Source organism: Panicum hallii, chromosome 9 (genome assembly GCF_002211085.1).
Source record: "Panicum hallii strain FIL2 chromosome 9, PHallii_v3.1, whole genome shotgun sequence".
NCBI classification, from domain to species: Eukaryota; Viridiplantae; Streptophyta; class Magnoliopsida; order Poales; family Poaceae; genus Panicum; species Panicum hallii.
Window position 1 is genome coordinate 68,251,549 of NC_038050.1, and position 13,480 is coordinate 68,265,028.

The 13,480-nt window shown below is 42.3% G+C and overlaps 2 protein-coding genes across 6 annotated transcripts; one reads left to right on the top strand and one right to left on the bottom strand.

The window, feature by feature from the left end:
* Positions 1 to 590: 590 nt before the first annotated feature.
* On the top strand, positions 591 to 5,147 carry LOC112874821 (protein root UVB sensitive 3). 4 transcript variants are annotated; one of them, XM_025938372.1, is made up of 15 exons: positions 597 to 882; positions 983 to 1,040; positions 1,203 to 1,262; positions 1,391 to 1,429; positions 1,549 to 1,611; positions 1,991 to 2,047; positions 2,209 to 2,272; positions 2,530 to 2,613; positions 2,706 to 2,788; positions 2,882 to 3,011; positions 3,560 to 3,652; positions 3,799 to 3,937; positions 4,349 to 4,386; positions 4,483 to 4,670; positions 4,749 to 5,147. In XM_025938372.1, the coding sequence occupies exons 1-15, from the start codon at positions 749 to 751 to the stop codon at positions 4,881 to 4,883; spliced, it is 1,365 nt and encodes a 454-aa protein (XP_025794157.1). In that variant the 5' UTR covers positions 597 to 748; the 3' UTR covers positions 4,884 to 5,147. The 4 variants fall into 4 exon arrangements, 3 of the variants coding, with proteins under 3 accessions (XP_025794159.1, XP_025794157.1, XP_025794158.1); XM_025938373.1 differs by having other exon boundaries at positions 602 to 882; positions 4,785 to 5,147; XR_003225044.1 differs by lacking the exon at positions 3,799 to 3,937 and having other exon boundaries at positions 592 to 882; positions 4,785 to 5,127.
* Positions 4,976 to 12,451, bottom strand: LOC112874820. 2 transcript variants are annotated; one of them, XM_025938371.1, is made up of 10 exons: positions 12,197 to 12,451; positions 11,365 to 11,435; positions 9,508 to 10,360; positions 9,319 to 9,430; positions 8,664 to 8,727; positions 7,876 to 8,097; positions 7,550 to 7,671; positions 6,613 to 7,071; positions 6,022 to 6,527; positions 4,976 to 5,650 (listed from the first exon to the last, which is right to left on the bottom strand). In XM_025938371.1, exons 1-10 carry the CDS (start codon positions 12,347 to 12,349, stop codon positions 5,195 to 5,197), a joined length of 3,018 nt encoding a protein of 1,005 aa, XP_025794156.1. In that variant the 5' UTR covers positions 12,350 to 12,451; the 3' UTR covers positions 4,976 to 5,194. The 2 variants fall into 2 exon arrangements, with proteins under 2 accessions (XP_025794156.1, XP_025794155.1); XM_025938370.1 differs by having other exon boundaries at positions 8,664 to 8,760.
* Positions 12,452 to 13,480: the final 1,029 nt, after the last annotated feature.

Below are 13,480 nucleotides of genomic sequence, written 5' to 3' on the forward strand. Positions count from 1 at the left end.
GAAAGAATCTTGCTAATTTAAAGTACTAAATGAAATCTATTTACAAAACTTTTTGCATGGATGGGCTGTAAATCGCGAGACGAATCTAATGAGCCTACTTAATCCATATTTTGCAACAGTGATGCTACAGTAACCATCCGCTAATTATTGCTTAATCATGGATTAATTAGCATCATTAGATTCGTCTCGCGATTTACAACCCATCTGTGCAAAAAGTTTTGTAAATAGACTTCATTTAGTACTTCAAATTAGTAAGATTCCTTTGCAAAATAAATTTTGCGTTTACACACCGCCGATCTAAACAGGCCCTTTATCAAGCAGCTTTTTTTCATAATGCACCTGTATGAATTTGATGTTGCAGTAGGTTTATTTTGATGTTGCATGAATTTGAATGGATGTTGCAACGAAGCTTCCGAATAGTATATATTTTTTTACTGCAAGCATATATTTTTGACATTGTTGCAAGCTTCCGATGCATGGGACCCCCGGGCGCTAGCAACAAAAAAAAAAATTCGAAACGAGCCCGCCGCACTCGCGTGACGGGACACGGCCCGGCCCAAACCATCCTGCCCCGCCGGACGCCGCCAAATCCTATTGACCCACGCCGTCAACTCCACCGGCAACTGTGGGGCTCTGCTCGCCGCCTCGCCGTGGCTGATGTGAGTTTTACGGAAGCCAGCCAACCCACCCGCCCGTCGCCCGATCCAGCCAGCGATCCCGGCGCCGGCAGCGAAACACGAGAGGAGAAATGGACGCGCCGCACCAGCAGGGCGAGGCCGCGGCGGGGTGGGTGACGGTCGAGGAGTGGAGCGGCTCGTCCGCCTCCGCGCTCTCCCGCACCGCCGTCCTCACCGCCTCCGATTCCTCTCTCACCTCCCGCAGGTGCCCTCCCCTCTGCTTCCTTTCGAGTTTCGATCCCCTGGCCACTTGGCCAGTCGTCTGACGTGACCACGCGTTCGTGTTGCCGGCTTGGCGACCGCAGGTTCGGCAGCCGGTGGGGGCGGATCGGCGGCCGCATGCTGGGCGCCTTCGTGCCCGAGGTGAATGACTGAACCCGCGGCCTCCCCAAGGCCCAATTCGTGTTGTCCAATGTATCTGCTAGAAGCCTAGAGTGAACTTCGCTGCTCGGTGTCGGGGCTCTTCTCTATTGATTTCCCGTGGACTGGTCACTATGACTGATGAGCGGGCCTTTGTATTACCAGGGGTTTCCTGGGAGCGTGACTCCGGATTATGTCCCGTTCCAGACGTGGGATACGTTGCAGGTAAAGTTTGCCTGCAAGACTTGAGCTGTGTCTGAAGTCTGAAACCATGCTGTTGTGTTCATCATACTACCTACGGTAAAAAACTAATTCTACCTTGTGTTTGGTTCTCACCTGTGTTGTTGCTCTAGGGGCTCTCCACGTACATCCGTGCAATGTTGTCTACACAAGTAAGCTTTTCTGTTCTGCCTTTACAGTCTCTCGACTCACTCTGCAATCTGTATCCAAATGTTTTTTGTTTGGTTTGTGCTTTTCTAAATATGCTGTCGTCTGGAATGAACTGCTCCAGGCTCTTTTAGGTGCAATCGGAGTGGGAGAACAATCTGCTACTATCATAGGTGCTACTTTCCAGGTGGATTTTAGCACATCTCCATTTGATTAACGTGCAGTCTACCAATGCTTATTTGATGGAGGACAGATAGGACTAGTTTATTGAATATACACAATAACTCCCTTTTTTATAGTTTTTTATTAAATGATATGCAACATGATAAGGATTAGTTGTATGTGTTGGCGTTTTGATTGGGAACAACCTTCCAAGGAATCATGCTTGTACCTTAAAGAATATTGCCACTTCTTTCTTCATCACAATCTGTGGGTTACTTGGGCAGAAACTTTAGTGTAGAATTTCCCTCCCTTTGCCAACATTCTCCTATGTTTGTTAGGCTAATGTTGTAATCTTGAATTTTTTTCCTCACTTTCCCCATTATAGATTTATTCGATTTTTGCAGTGGTTTCTGAGGGATTTGACAGGAATGCTTGGAGGGATATTGTTCACCTTTTATCAGGTATTCAGTTTTCTAAATTATTGCGATAAACACCGTGATCTCACTACTCTCAGATGTTGCTGCCCCTTCAAGGCATTCTTATGAATATTGGTCATGATAATACTTTCCGTGGAAAATTTGCCATTGTCTATATTCATTTTCTGTGCCTTCTTCTCCACCAGGGATCTAATCTTGATAGCAATGCGAAGATGTGGCGCCTAGTTGCAGACTTTATGAATGACCTTGGTAATGTTCAATTGAAAACACTAAATTCAATTACTTAGTGTCCTCTTTATCTTCTTTTCTGCTTTCCTCCATGACACAATTATTATTATTATATTCATGCAAAGTTGGATTGCTCTCTCTTCCTAATAGGCTAATAGTAGTGTATTAATTATTCTTGAAAAATCAGCTTACATATAATCTGGATTATGAGGAGAATTTCTCTCCCTTATTTTCCTAGTGCCAAAAGGTCATTTACATTCTTCATGTTCTTTGTGCAGGAATGTTGATGGATCTCTTAAGCCCTTTGTTTCCTTCATCATTGATAGTTATCATGTGCTTAGGCAGCCTATCTAGGTCATTCAGTAAGTTAATTTACACATTGAACTTCAGAACTTATTAAGAGGAGCTTTCTGAGTGGATTTTTGGGGCTAATTTATTATTTCTGGGGTCCTAGCTGGTGTTGCTAGTGGAGCAACTAGAGCAGCACTAACACAGCATTTTGCACTTGCAAATAATGCAGCCGATATTTCTGCAAAGGTAACACTGATTATCCTTCATAGACTTGTAGATTCCATTTTGGTATCAAGTTATTTCTAAAATGTAGCAGCAGAAGCATACTCATTTTTTCAGGAAGGCAGTCAGGAGACACTTGCTACAATGACAGGGATGGGATTGGGTATGCTTTTGGCTCACATTACCAGAGGGCATGCTTTGAGTGTATGGGCATCATTCCTTTCTCTCACAGTGTTCCATATGTACGGTGAGTGCTCTTTCATTGTTCTTTATGTTTTAAACCCAAACAGCTTCTAAACTTTCCCTATTTCTCATCAATTGACTCTAGTAGTGCTGAAGTCGTAACCTATTTTGCTAATGAACAATTTAGATTTTAAAACTAACACTATGCCTATGCCATACCGCCGTGGATGAAATTTTTCCCGCATGCAAATGACAGTAAACTGACATTAGAAAATGCCGCAAAAGAATACGGAAATCAACTGTCCAATATTTTCCGGAATGCATGGATTTTGAAGTGAAAATGTTCACTGGATTGTTTCCGTTAAAATGCAAGGAATTAGACTGAGATACCAGTTTAAATTTGGCATGTTGTAGTCTGAACCTAGACCACCAAACCTAATAATTTTCGCTGAGCTGTGGTTTTATTAAAATTTTGAACTCCATATAAAAAACAAATCACCATCGCATGGTTATACTTATTCCTATGCCATCTTTTAATATGAAGTTTCTTTGTTCCTTAGCATATGCATCTCTTTACACAAACTTCTTTTTGTTCTGTTTGTGACAATCCAGCAAATTACAAGGCAGTGGAGTCACTTTCACTCACTACGCTAAACTGTGAGAGAGCTTCCATCCTGCTTCAGTACTTCAAGGAATGCAGTGAAGGTGAGCAAGCCCCTTGTAGTCACTACTTTAGTACTTATCTGGCATGTGCTGTATGATTGTTGAATGATCCAAATTTTGTGCCGGCCTTTTTGAATAACCACGCAAGATGTTCCATCATTTGACCAAATTTTCTGCCCTTTTCCTAGTTCTTGCACCAAAGCAGGTTTCTCGGCAGGAACATATTCTTCCTTTTTGGTCAAACTGGAGGAAGTTAATTAGAATTAAACTACCACATGAGCGTGTGCACTTAGGTGCTAAAGCCTCGATGCTTACACACACTGACATGTAAGTTCTAAGGGGGTGTTTGGTTCCACGGGGGCTTATTTTAAGCCCCGTTACATCGGATATTTGGATAAAATAAATTCCATAACCCCTAGGCTTATTCGCGAGACGAATCTATTAAATCTAATTAGTCCGTGATTAGCCCATGTGATGCTACAGTAAACATATGCTAATCATAGATTAATTAGGCTTAATAGATTCATCTTGTGAATAAGCCCTAGGCTTATGCAGTTAGTTTTATAATTAGCTTATATTTAGTTTTTCTAATTGGCATTGAAACATTCGATGTGATAGAGCTTAAAATAAGCCTCAGGGAACCAAACACCCCCTAAATTTTGAGAGCTTACATGTTTGTCGTTTGTCAATATTTGTAAATCGAGAATAGATTCCCACACTGTTTGTCACATTTGATAGGTTGGAGATTGCAAAAACGAGATCCCACTATGAAAACAGTAAGTCCATGTCTCTTTTTGACTGGTAAGTTCATGTCTTGGGTGATGTAAACGGTATTGAGTTTTGCAGACGTTTTGTTTTTGCCATCTGAGCAGACAACTACCTTTTGCTGGATAAGGAAGGCAGTGTTCACATTTTCATCCACAAGCAGGCAACCCCAGCTGATGTTTTGAAGTCCTTCATACATGGGCTCGTGCTAACAAATTTGGCGCAGAACGGCAAATCTCAGCATACAGAGGCTCGTCGATGGATGGACAACAATTATACCACTTTTATCTCCAAGGTAAGCATCGTGCAACCAGCAACCTAGATGTTCTTGTTCAGTTAGCATCTTTTTGATCTCTAGCATGCTGTTTTTCAGGAAAGAAATAGTTTTCCTTTTTTTTCCTTGTTACAGCTGCAGGTGAAGGGTTACTCAACAGAACGCCTTCTGTCGCATTCGATAGTTTGGAGGGCACACTGGCTTCATGGCCAGCTGGATGAAAAGCTCAAGTAGGAGGAACGCAGCTCTCGGGCATATCGCTCCAAGTCTCCGCAAACTTGGGTGCGAGCGTGGTAACATGATGGAAGACAGACGCATGAGTTTAATTAAGACCAGCAAATCTCGTTCTCTCTTTTGAGACTGTAGCAAGGTCTTCACTGCCAAGTGCTGGTCTGTATCCTCAGTTCAGCATGCTACGCTTAATGATTCACATTAGGTACAGCCTTACAGGAAACATCCAAATCAACATTAAGCACTACCACCGAGTGCATTTGCTTGGTATTGGATCACTTAGTCTAGCGTCATTTCTTATGCAATCCTACAGCTTACTGTGCTGGGGACTTTTCGCCGCGCACAACGCACCTACAGAAAATGCTCTCGCTATCGAGTGGATCACCTGACGATGCTAGCGACGACGACCCTGTAGCTCTGGTAGGCAGCGCCGTGTGGCCTTCAAAGGATGTGCAGACGCATCTCACCTTACCATTCGCTTGACCTGCACTGTTGTTCAACGCAATTCGACCATTCACATTCGGCCTTCTAGTCATGGTATCTGCAGGAGAAGGATCCGGTGATTCTTGCATGCATCTCTCTCTCTCTCTCTCTCTCTCTCTCTCTCTCTGATGCATCTGTTTCTCAGGCGTCCACTCCTGAATCTTGTCGGGCAAGTGTGTAGGCTGGGAAAATTCAGTGCTGTCCGAAGGACTAGGATACAGATCTGAAAGCCGCCTGATCTTTGGAAACTCTCGCTCCTCTGAGTTTTCATCTTGTTCAACTTTTTCCTGTACATACGAAAGGGCAAGTCTCATTTAAGTACATAAAAATGTATGGTTTGGGGATTTCATGACAAGCATGCGGACACAGATAAAAGCACCATTGCAACCTAGAATAGACAACATGCCTTTTCTGCGTGTACAAAAAGGCACATATACTACCATGATCATCACAGATGCTTCAAGAAATCATGTCAGCTATGAATGCAAACCGATGGATAAAAATCCAGACTCTTAAAAACACGGGCAAGAAAACATGACATTACTGCAAGAGACTGGAGTACAGACTATTAGCAAAGCACATAATATTTTAAGCATTTGAGAAAGAAAAAAGGAAAAAGAAAAGTACAGGCTATTTAGAACACAGGAGCAACTTGTACCTCATTGTGCATGATTTCCTTTTCATCTGCTTTCCCAGCTTTTCCCATTGAAGATGCACCAGATGCCAAAGAATATAGCATTCGGTTCTCTGTGGCCTTATCAATAGCAGGTAAACCAGGCTCTTGTTTCACTGCATGTAGCGCGGTAAATCCAGGTGGAACTTCCATTTTAATAGGCTTTGAAACATTTAGAGAGAACCTAATGAGGGGCTTCTTTTCAGTGCCAGTGGTAGAAGCAAAGGTTTCTGGTCCAGCAGAAGAAATTGCAGCAGGTAGTCGGCGATGAGCTTCAGTAAAGCCAGGAGGAATATCCGTAGGAAATCCCGAAAGAGCGTCCAAAATAAGACTAGGATGTGCATCAGCACAAGACACAGCAGCAGCTTCCATCTGAAGCTTACAGTGAGCTTTTGTGAAACCAGGAGGTACATCTATTGAAAATCCAGGGGGTATGTCCAGCATAAGGTCTAAGCTAACTGAAGATCTGTCAGCGGGTTGACAGGTGGAATCTGTAAAAATTGTAAGTCAGAAGCTTAATAAGAAAATGAACATTGATAAAATGAAAACTTAGAGCAACCAGTGTGCTAGTGTAACCTTCTAAGCTAAATGTGCTCTTGTTTGCAGAGTCAAGACGGCGACATCCGTTAAGACGAGAAGCAGCGGGAGCTGAGCAACTGGACACAGGGTTTGAATCAGGAGTTCCGCGCACTGCAATGCAGTCATTGACCCTATCAGTCTCCTTGCCTCCTGTCAAATCCAATACCTTGGCAATACCCTCATAATTGTCCCTCACTATCTCTTTGTTTCCTGTGACATCTGTTGGATTGCCTCTTGCACCCAATGTCATGCCAATATCAGATTCAGTATTCCCGGTCTCTTTGCCTTTTGCCACATCCATTTTCGGGCCTACCTTCTCATATTTGTTACAAGAGTCTTCATTTGGCTGACTGGGATTGCTGATCTTTACTTTTTTTATATGTCTGGTAGGTTTGCACCGATTCTTCCTGAGACGCTTCCCAAAAATACCCCAAAAATATAATTTTCCATTTTCCCCTGTTACAATAATAATATTTTAGAAGTCAGATGAGAACTTTATACTTGCACACCACCAGTTTTTCAAAGATATTAGAAACTCTTTAGTTTTTTTCAGTCATGCCCAAGCAAACTCAATGTGCTCAAAGCTATCTGACTTAATAATATAGTTTCGAAGTCAAATGAGAAATTATATACTTGCACATCACCAGTTTTTCAAAGATGTTAGAAACTCTTTAGGTTGTTTCAACCATGCCCATGCAAACTCAATGTGCTCAAAGCTATCTGACTGAGCAAGTCAATGATAGCAATAAACCCATCAACTGAGTATTACCAAATAAAGATTAGCAAAAGACAATATCAGCTTGCAAAAAACACCAGTATCTGTCGACCATCGTGAAATTTGCAAAACATTTTTTCCCAGAAAACGGATTGTTCTCTTGTAACAGTAAAAATCTGAGGAATAGAAACAGAATTTTGCAAGAACATGCAAACGTACTCTGATAGTGTGGTGAAAGCAACTTTGATGAAAATATTGCCAATTCAGTATCACCAATTTTGGTTAGCAGGCCAGTATGTGAAGCAACCTTTTCAAGAAGATGATCAAAACTCCTGTGAGGCCTGTAATAAATAGCTCTTAAGCTGAGAGAACATACATGATTTTGAGATCACTCGAAACAGTTTACCATTTTATGTGATAGTAAGTCTTAGACACTGGTAGTCAAAACAAGTGAAAGTAACATACATGCAACTTGCAAGTTACTTGAGCAGAACCACCGGTGCATCTTACAAGCTAGTAGAAGCTACTACACCCATTACACTTACCTTTGGTGTCTGCTCAAAAACATTAGTCCAATATCCCCACCAACTGGGGGGGCTATCTTGAACTTTTTTGGCCACAGCTGGGAAAGAGGTACAGCCTCCAGATTTAAAATTTCAGGCATGTGCCTTGAAGCTTCATAAACTCTGACACAGATATGACAAGGGAGACGGGCTTCAAGTCCATCACAAGTATGTATCAGTTGTCCAGTAACATGAAAGCTCACCCTAAAAGAAAAATGGAAGCCTAGTGTTAGTGGCTAACTGAAGTACATGGATACTAAAATAGCAAAACTATTACAGACTACACAAGATAGCAATATTAGAGAAAAAAAAGTGGCACTTCCGTATTATAGAAGAAGGCATCATTGTATTGCTTGAACAATCTGTTTGCTTATTGCATAGATGATTACTATGATGTATAATTACTGTGCTAGGAATTAGCTTTGCTGCCTAGTAAAAAACAACGTTCATGGTTTATAGCACAGTTGATCAGTAATGTTCGCATTGAAAAGTATGTGTACTTCATGTCATTGGCATATCAAATATGAGAACATATTCGGCTGGTATCTGTGGGATTTGCACTTTAGACCAAAATCAACTTCTATTCAATATGGTGGGGACATTATTCAGGGACCAAAATGGGCAAACCACGGTGGTAGAGAAACAAAATGTGCCTATCCTCAAGAGGAAGCTGAGAGAAATCCTGTATTACCATCCCTAAAATAAGAGTGATTCCCCATACATGCAGGCATACAGAAAATAAGAAAGAAATGCACAAGCCTACTGCTTACTTCCAGCTGGTTTCTGGTTGATAATGCTTCTTGGGCAGCTTCGTATGTAAAATTACAGGTGTGCCTGTTTCCCGAATACCAACGTTATGACAAAGTGCTGTAACAAAATTTAGCAATAAGAAAAACAAAATCATTCAATATACTCCTGCCCATGCAAATATATGCACTGAACTTGAATGAAAATAAAAAACGTCTTTCTGTTCTGCACAATCTTCTCTTTTTTTAATAACAAAGGAAAAGCAAGCAAGCACTGTTCAAGCTGCATTTCATAAAGGCAGAAGGAGAAAAATAAAATAAGTTACCAAACTGAAAGAAAAAACTAAAAAAAAGAATTGTCGCAAAGGTACTTAAGCAAAAAAGTACACAATCTAAGACACAGGAATATGTCAGGCATAAAATACTATTTTTGAAGGAAAACAACTGAACAAAAACAGCAACATTAGCACTGGTATGATAACACTCATCAATCTTACGTTGCAGCCTGAGGTTGTGTTAACAACTGGATGAACTGAATGGCAACAATATGTCTATATCCAATAACAACCTAGAAAGAAATTCATCAAGGATCCTTAACATACCTGAAAGTTACACTAGTACGCATATCAAGGATTTTTCTGAGTTGCTATCATATATAGATATAGGATCCTTAACATACCTGAAGATCTGCTACAGCTAATTGATGCCCGTGAGTTACTTTCTTGCAACAAGGCACCATGTTGCGCAGAAGCTATGGACTGGGGGCTGTGTATTGGAGGTATATTGTTGCACTGCAGCATGACAAGGTTGTGGTTTTTTATTAAAAAACAGAGCAAAGATTTGGGCTTGATCTAGTATTAGAATATACCTGCATGGAAGATTCATCGTGCAAAGGTATTGGGCTTAGGAATACAGGCTTCACACTTGGTTCTTGCGCGACAGGAGCAGCAGTTCTTGTATCAGGATAAGTCTCAATGGGTCTTTCACTAAGCACAGATGTTGGGCTTAGCAATGCAGGCTCCACAACATGAGCTTGCAATCCAGGAGCTGTATTACTTCTTGTAGTTAAATTGATGTTTGTACTACATAACTTTCTACTCTCTGGTGCACAAAAACTCTTAGAAGGCGGCCCTGCCTTTGTACAAAGAGGATCCTCACTTGGATGTGGAGCACGCATTTGCTTGGGACTAGGAGACAGAGGATTTATCATTGCCCCTTTTGGCAAACTAGTTGACAGTTTTTGACTGCTCTGAACTTGAGAATGCAAAATACTCGAACTGGAGCTCCGGGGAAGTGCTTTTGTACCATCCATTCTGTCTAGATTTATAGGAGTAGCATTAGTATACAAATTAGTACTTAAAGGTTGTGAAAATTTGCAACTTGGTGGTGCAGGGTTCTTCAGAGAAGCAATTCCGGGAGCTCGGGGACTTTGAGTGAGTGATGTGGATCCCAGAACAGATACTTTACGTGAATTTGGTGGTGGTGTGACACTTCGTCTGCTCTGTTTTTTCTGTAACCCAGCTGAGCCAACAGTTCTACCATATTGTTTTCGATGTTGTACGTAGGTAATATCTTCCGCGGGAATCAGCTTCACTCTTGCATCAGGTTTTGAATATGTACCACCAGTAAATCTAGGCGTCTTGAGCTTATCTGAAGAGTCTGGTACTACGATTCTATTGGTTCTGGACGTTGCCTCATTAGCATGGAGAATTTGGGTATATCTGTATTTAAAATAGAAAAATTATTATCAATTAGCAAATCAATATGGCTAGAATCAACATAAAAATTTGAGATTTTGCATAAAGAAATGCATGGAATTTTGACATAATTCAGGCCACTTAAACAGTCTTAGTAATCTGCCAAGAGCCTACACAGGCAAACGATGTATGCATAGCTTAGATGACGAAGTGATTCCCAAATTCAGATATTGTGGTACAGTGTAAAAGATACATCCATTTTTAGAAAAAAACTGGAATCATAAAAGATGGAACAAGCTAGTATACCACATGTCAATACATCTTGCAAAATAAGAAGGAACCAGCCACAGCCAGAATTTTGGAGAAAATAGAAACATGTAATTGTTATGCAACTAATCCAAAAAGTGCTTTTCATCTCAGAACCTCATTCTAACAAAGCAACATCTTCAAGAATATCAAAGACTAGATATCAATATGTATATTATCATATGCAACCACATTGAACTTCAAATATTTAAATATGGTCTGTTCACAGTACTTCTTTTATTTTTGGCCAAAACTGATTTATGCTTATTATTTAAGAGTGGTTCTATATTAACAAGTTTTGCAATATGTCAGTGTACATTTCTTTTCCCCAAAAAATAAGTTATCTCAATTCACATGGATGAATGAACAAACTTATATGAGGATTGTTTGGTTAATGGAGAACTGAAAACTCACTGGGATATTGCATTACTCACTGGAATGATCAATGTAAAATCAAGTTCCAAGCAGTTAATTATATGCTAGTTATCCACAAAATAGTTGAAAGTTTGGCCACCTAAATATTGCAGTGGCATTAAGAAAGCAGTATAATAGTTTCCCTGCTAGCAAGTGTAAATACAAATCACAATAGTAAAAAGGACATTTTCAAAAAAAAATTGCAAGCTAAAATGCAAACAAGCACAAACGAACTCATTTAGAAATTTTAAATTTCTTGTGCAAAAGACAAGCACGAATTTCAGTAAGCAAAAGGGAGCCACATATACCTTGGATCTTGTTTGCACTGAGAGCGGGCACTATTTCTTGAACCATCAACACTTGTTGCAAAAGGTGTGTCCTGAGAAGTAGAGCAAAACAAATGAAAAGCTGTTCCAAATAGGTTGTATGGTTCCAGAGCATTATAGAAGATTGTGTATGTGCTCCGAAGCATTATAGAAGATTAAGGGTAACATAATACCCATAGGAACTATTTGCATAAGAGATCAAATTTAATTTGACAAGGTGAAGAAGTAGTACAGCATATTTTATCAGTTAGACGCATGCTAAAAATCATCTGATGGAGAAAGTGAAGCAGAGGTGCTCTGCAGGTACCCCGCAAGACAATCATGTAGGAAATCATAACATAAACGTGAGAACAGAATCACATCACAGACGCAGTGTACCTAATAGGGCAAATGATGCTGCACCAGTAAATTCTGGCAGCAAAAAAATCAACAGAAATTACCAATCGAAAAGATGAAAATCAAGCACAGATTTGGTGAACCACTCGCAGCAAAACCCACTTGGTAGCTACTAGTACACAGGACTTGACCGCATTTCGAAGTCAGACGATATTGTGCAAAGTACAAACGGGGGCCATGACGAACAACAAGATATGCGTAGGCGCATCGAACGAAACGCTCTCCTACGAGATGTTAAAGATTTCTTCATTTTCCTCATGCAGCACGCACGAGTAAGCAGCACAAAACCCGCACGGCGCACAGAAGCCAAAAGAATCTCAACAAACCCCGAACCCCCAACAAAACCCTACAGAAAGCAACCCCGATCGCCAGGACGATTTGAGGAAAAGAGGCGCGGTCGAGCCGAGGGGCCGATCACCTGCGCGGCCCTCCGTGGCGTGTCGGGGCGGCGAGCGGCCGGCGTCGTCGGAGACGGGGCCGGCGCCTGCGCCTGCGCCTGCGCCGGCCGGGAGGCGGGGGCGAGGCCAGGGTTCGGCGGGTGCCTCGCTGGTGGCCTCGCCGGGTGCGCCATTGGATTCCTCGATCGCCACGGGGAGAGAGTGGTGGGGAGAGAGAGGGTTTTGCCCTTCTCGTGTACCACCAGCGGGTGGAGTGGTGGGTGTGCATAGGGGACTGGAGGAGGAAAGCAGCAGACGGTTGCTTGCAACAGAGAGAGGGGTCTCTTCGCCTCCGGAGGTGGGGCCCGCCACGGGCGCTGTTCCGGAGAGGGCAGTCCGTACACGCCTCCAGCGCGATGCGCTTAGACTGACTGACAGGTAGGTCCGAAACTAGTGGGTCCTAATGTCATGCAGACGTGCTAGCGTGCGTACGCACATTTCCTGAAGGAGAAGCGGGCCCCATGTCCCTCGTGTGGCTCGTATGGCCACCTTCGGCAGCGCGGCATCGGGCGCTACATCTGTAATCGGACGGATGGTGATTAGCATGCATGCGAAGACAAAAAAAAACCTCATCGCACCAGGCGGCGTCGCGGCTCTCTGGCAACAGGTGGGACCGAGCTGTCATTGGAAGCACCTAGACTATCTTCGCGTCCGTAGCCGTAGCCCGTACCCGTAGGCTTGATGAAACGCTTGCTGGCTGCTTTAACCCGTGGGGCCCGCGCGACGGCCCACGCTAGCGTTTGAAGCTTGGGATCGACGATCCAACGGTGTAGCCTTGCAGCACTGATGGATTGACGGTCCGTGAGGAGCGTGGTTGAACGATCCAAGACCAAAGAGAGGAAAGTGAGGGTGGTAAAAGAAGGAAAGCTACCGGTGGGGAACATTTACTCACGGGTAGCAAGGCTATTCACAATGGGAGTTTCATAGGGTGTTTCATGGCATTAATTAGCCTGCCACATCAGCAATTTGGATGATATGGCACATCATCTAAGAAGTAAGAGTTTCATGGAGTTTTATGAGGATAAAATTATGTTAACCCATTTCCAAGAACTTGGAAACCGTGTGAAACCTCCATTGAGAGTGTTTTGTTTCATCTTCACACAATTGAGTAAATCCTATTGGTTATTTATTTGCAGCATTTAAGTAGTATGTTAGCATATGAAATAGTGAGATGAAACTCTCTATTGAGAGAGGGTGTTTCATCCTTCTACAAAGTTGACGTGGCATTCTTGGAAACATGAACATGAAATTTCCATTGTGATTAG

Coding starts and splice junctions, on each gene's coding strand:
- LOC112874821 (XM_025938372.1), top strand. CDS start 749: ATGGACGCGCCGCACCAGCAGGGCGAGGCCGCGGCGGGGTGGGTGACG. Junction 1,430..1,548: donor GTGCAATGTTGTCTACACAA/GTAAGCTTTTCT, acceptor GAACTGCTCCAG/GCTCTTTTAGGTGCAATCGG. Junction 4,671..4,748: donor ATACCACTTTTATCTCCAAG/GTAAGCATCGTG, acceptor GCTGTTTTTCAG/GAAAGAAATAGTTTTCCTTT.
- LOC112874820 (XM_025938370.1), bottom strand. CDS start 12,349: ATGGCGCACCCGGCGAGGCCACCAGCGAGGCACCCGCCGAACCCTGGC. Junction 7,672..7,875: donor TTTTTGAGCAGACACCAAAG/GTAAGTGTAATG, acceptor TATTTATTACAG/GCCTCACAGGAGTTTTGATC. Junction 6,528..6,612: donor GAGCACATTTAGCTTAGAAG/GTTACACTAGCA, acceptor CAATTTTTACAG/ATTCCACCTGTCAACCCGCT.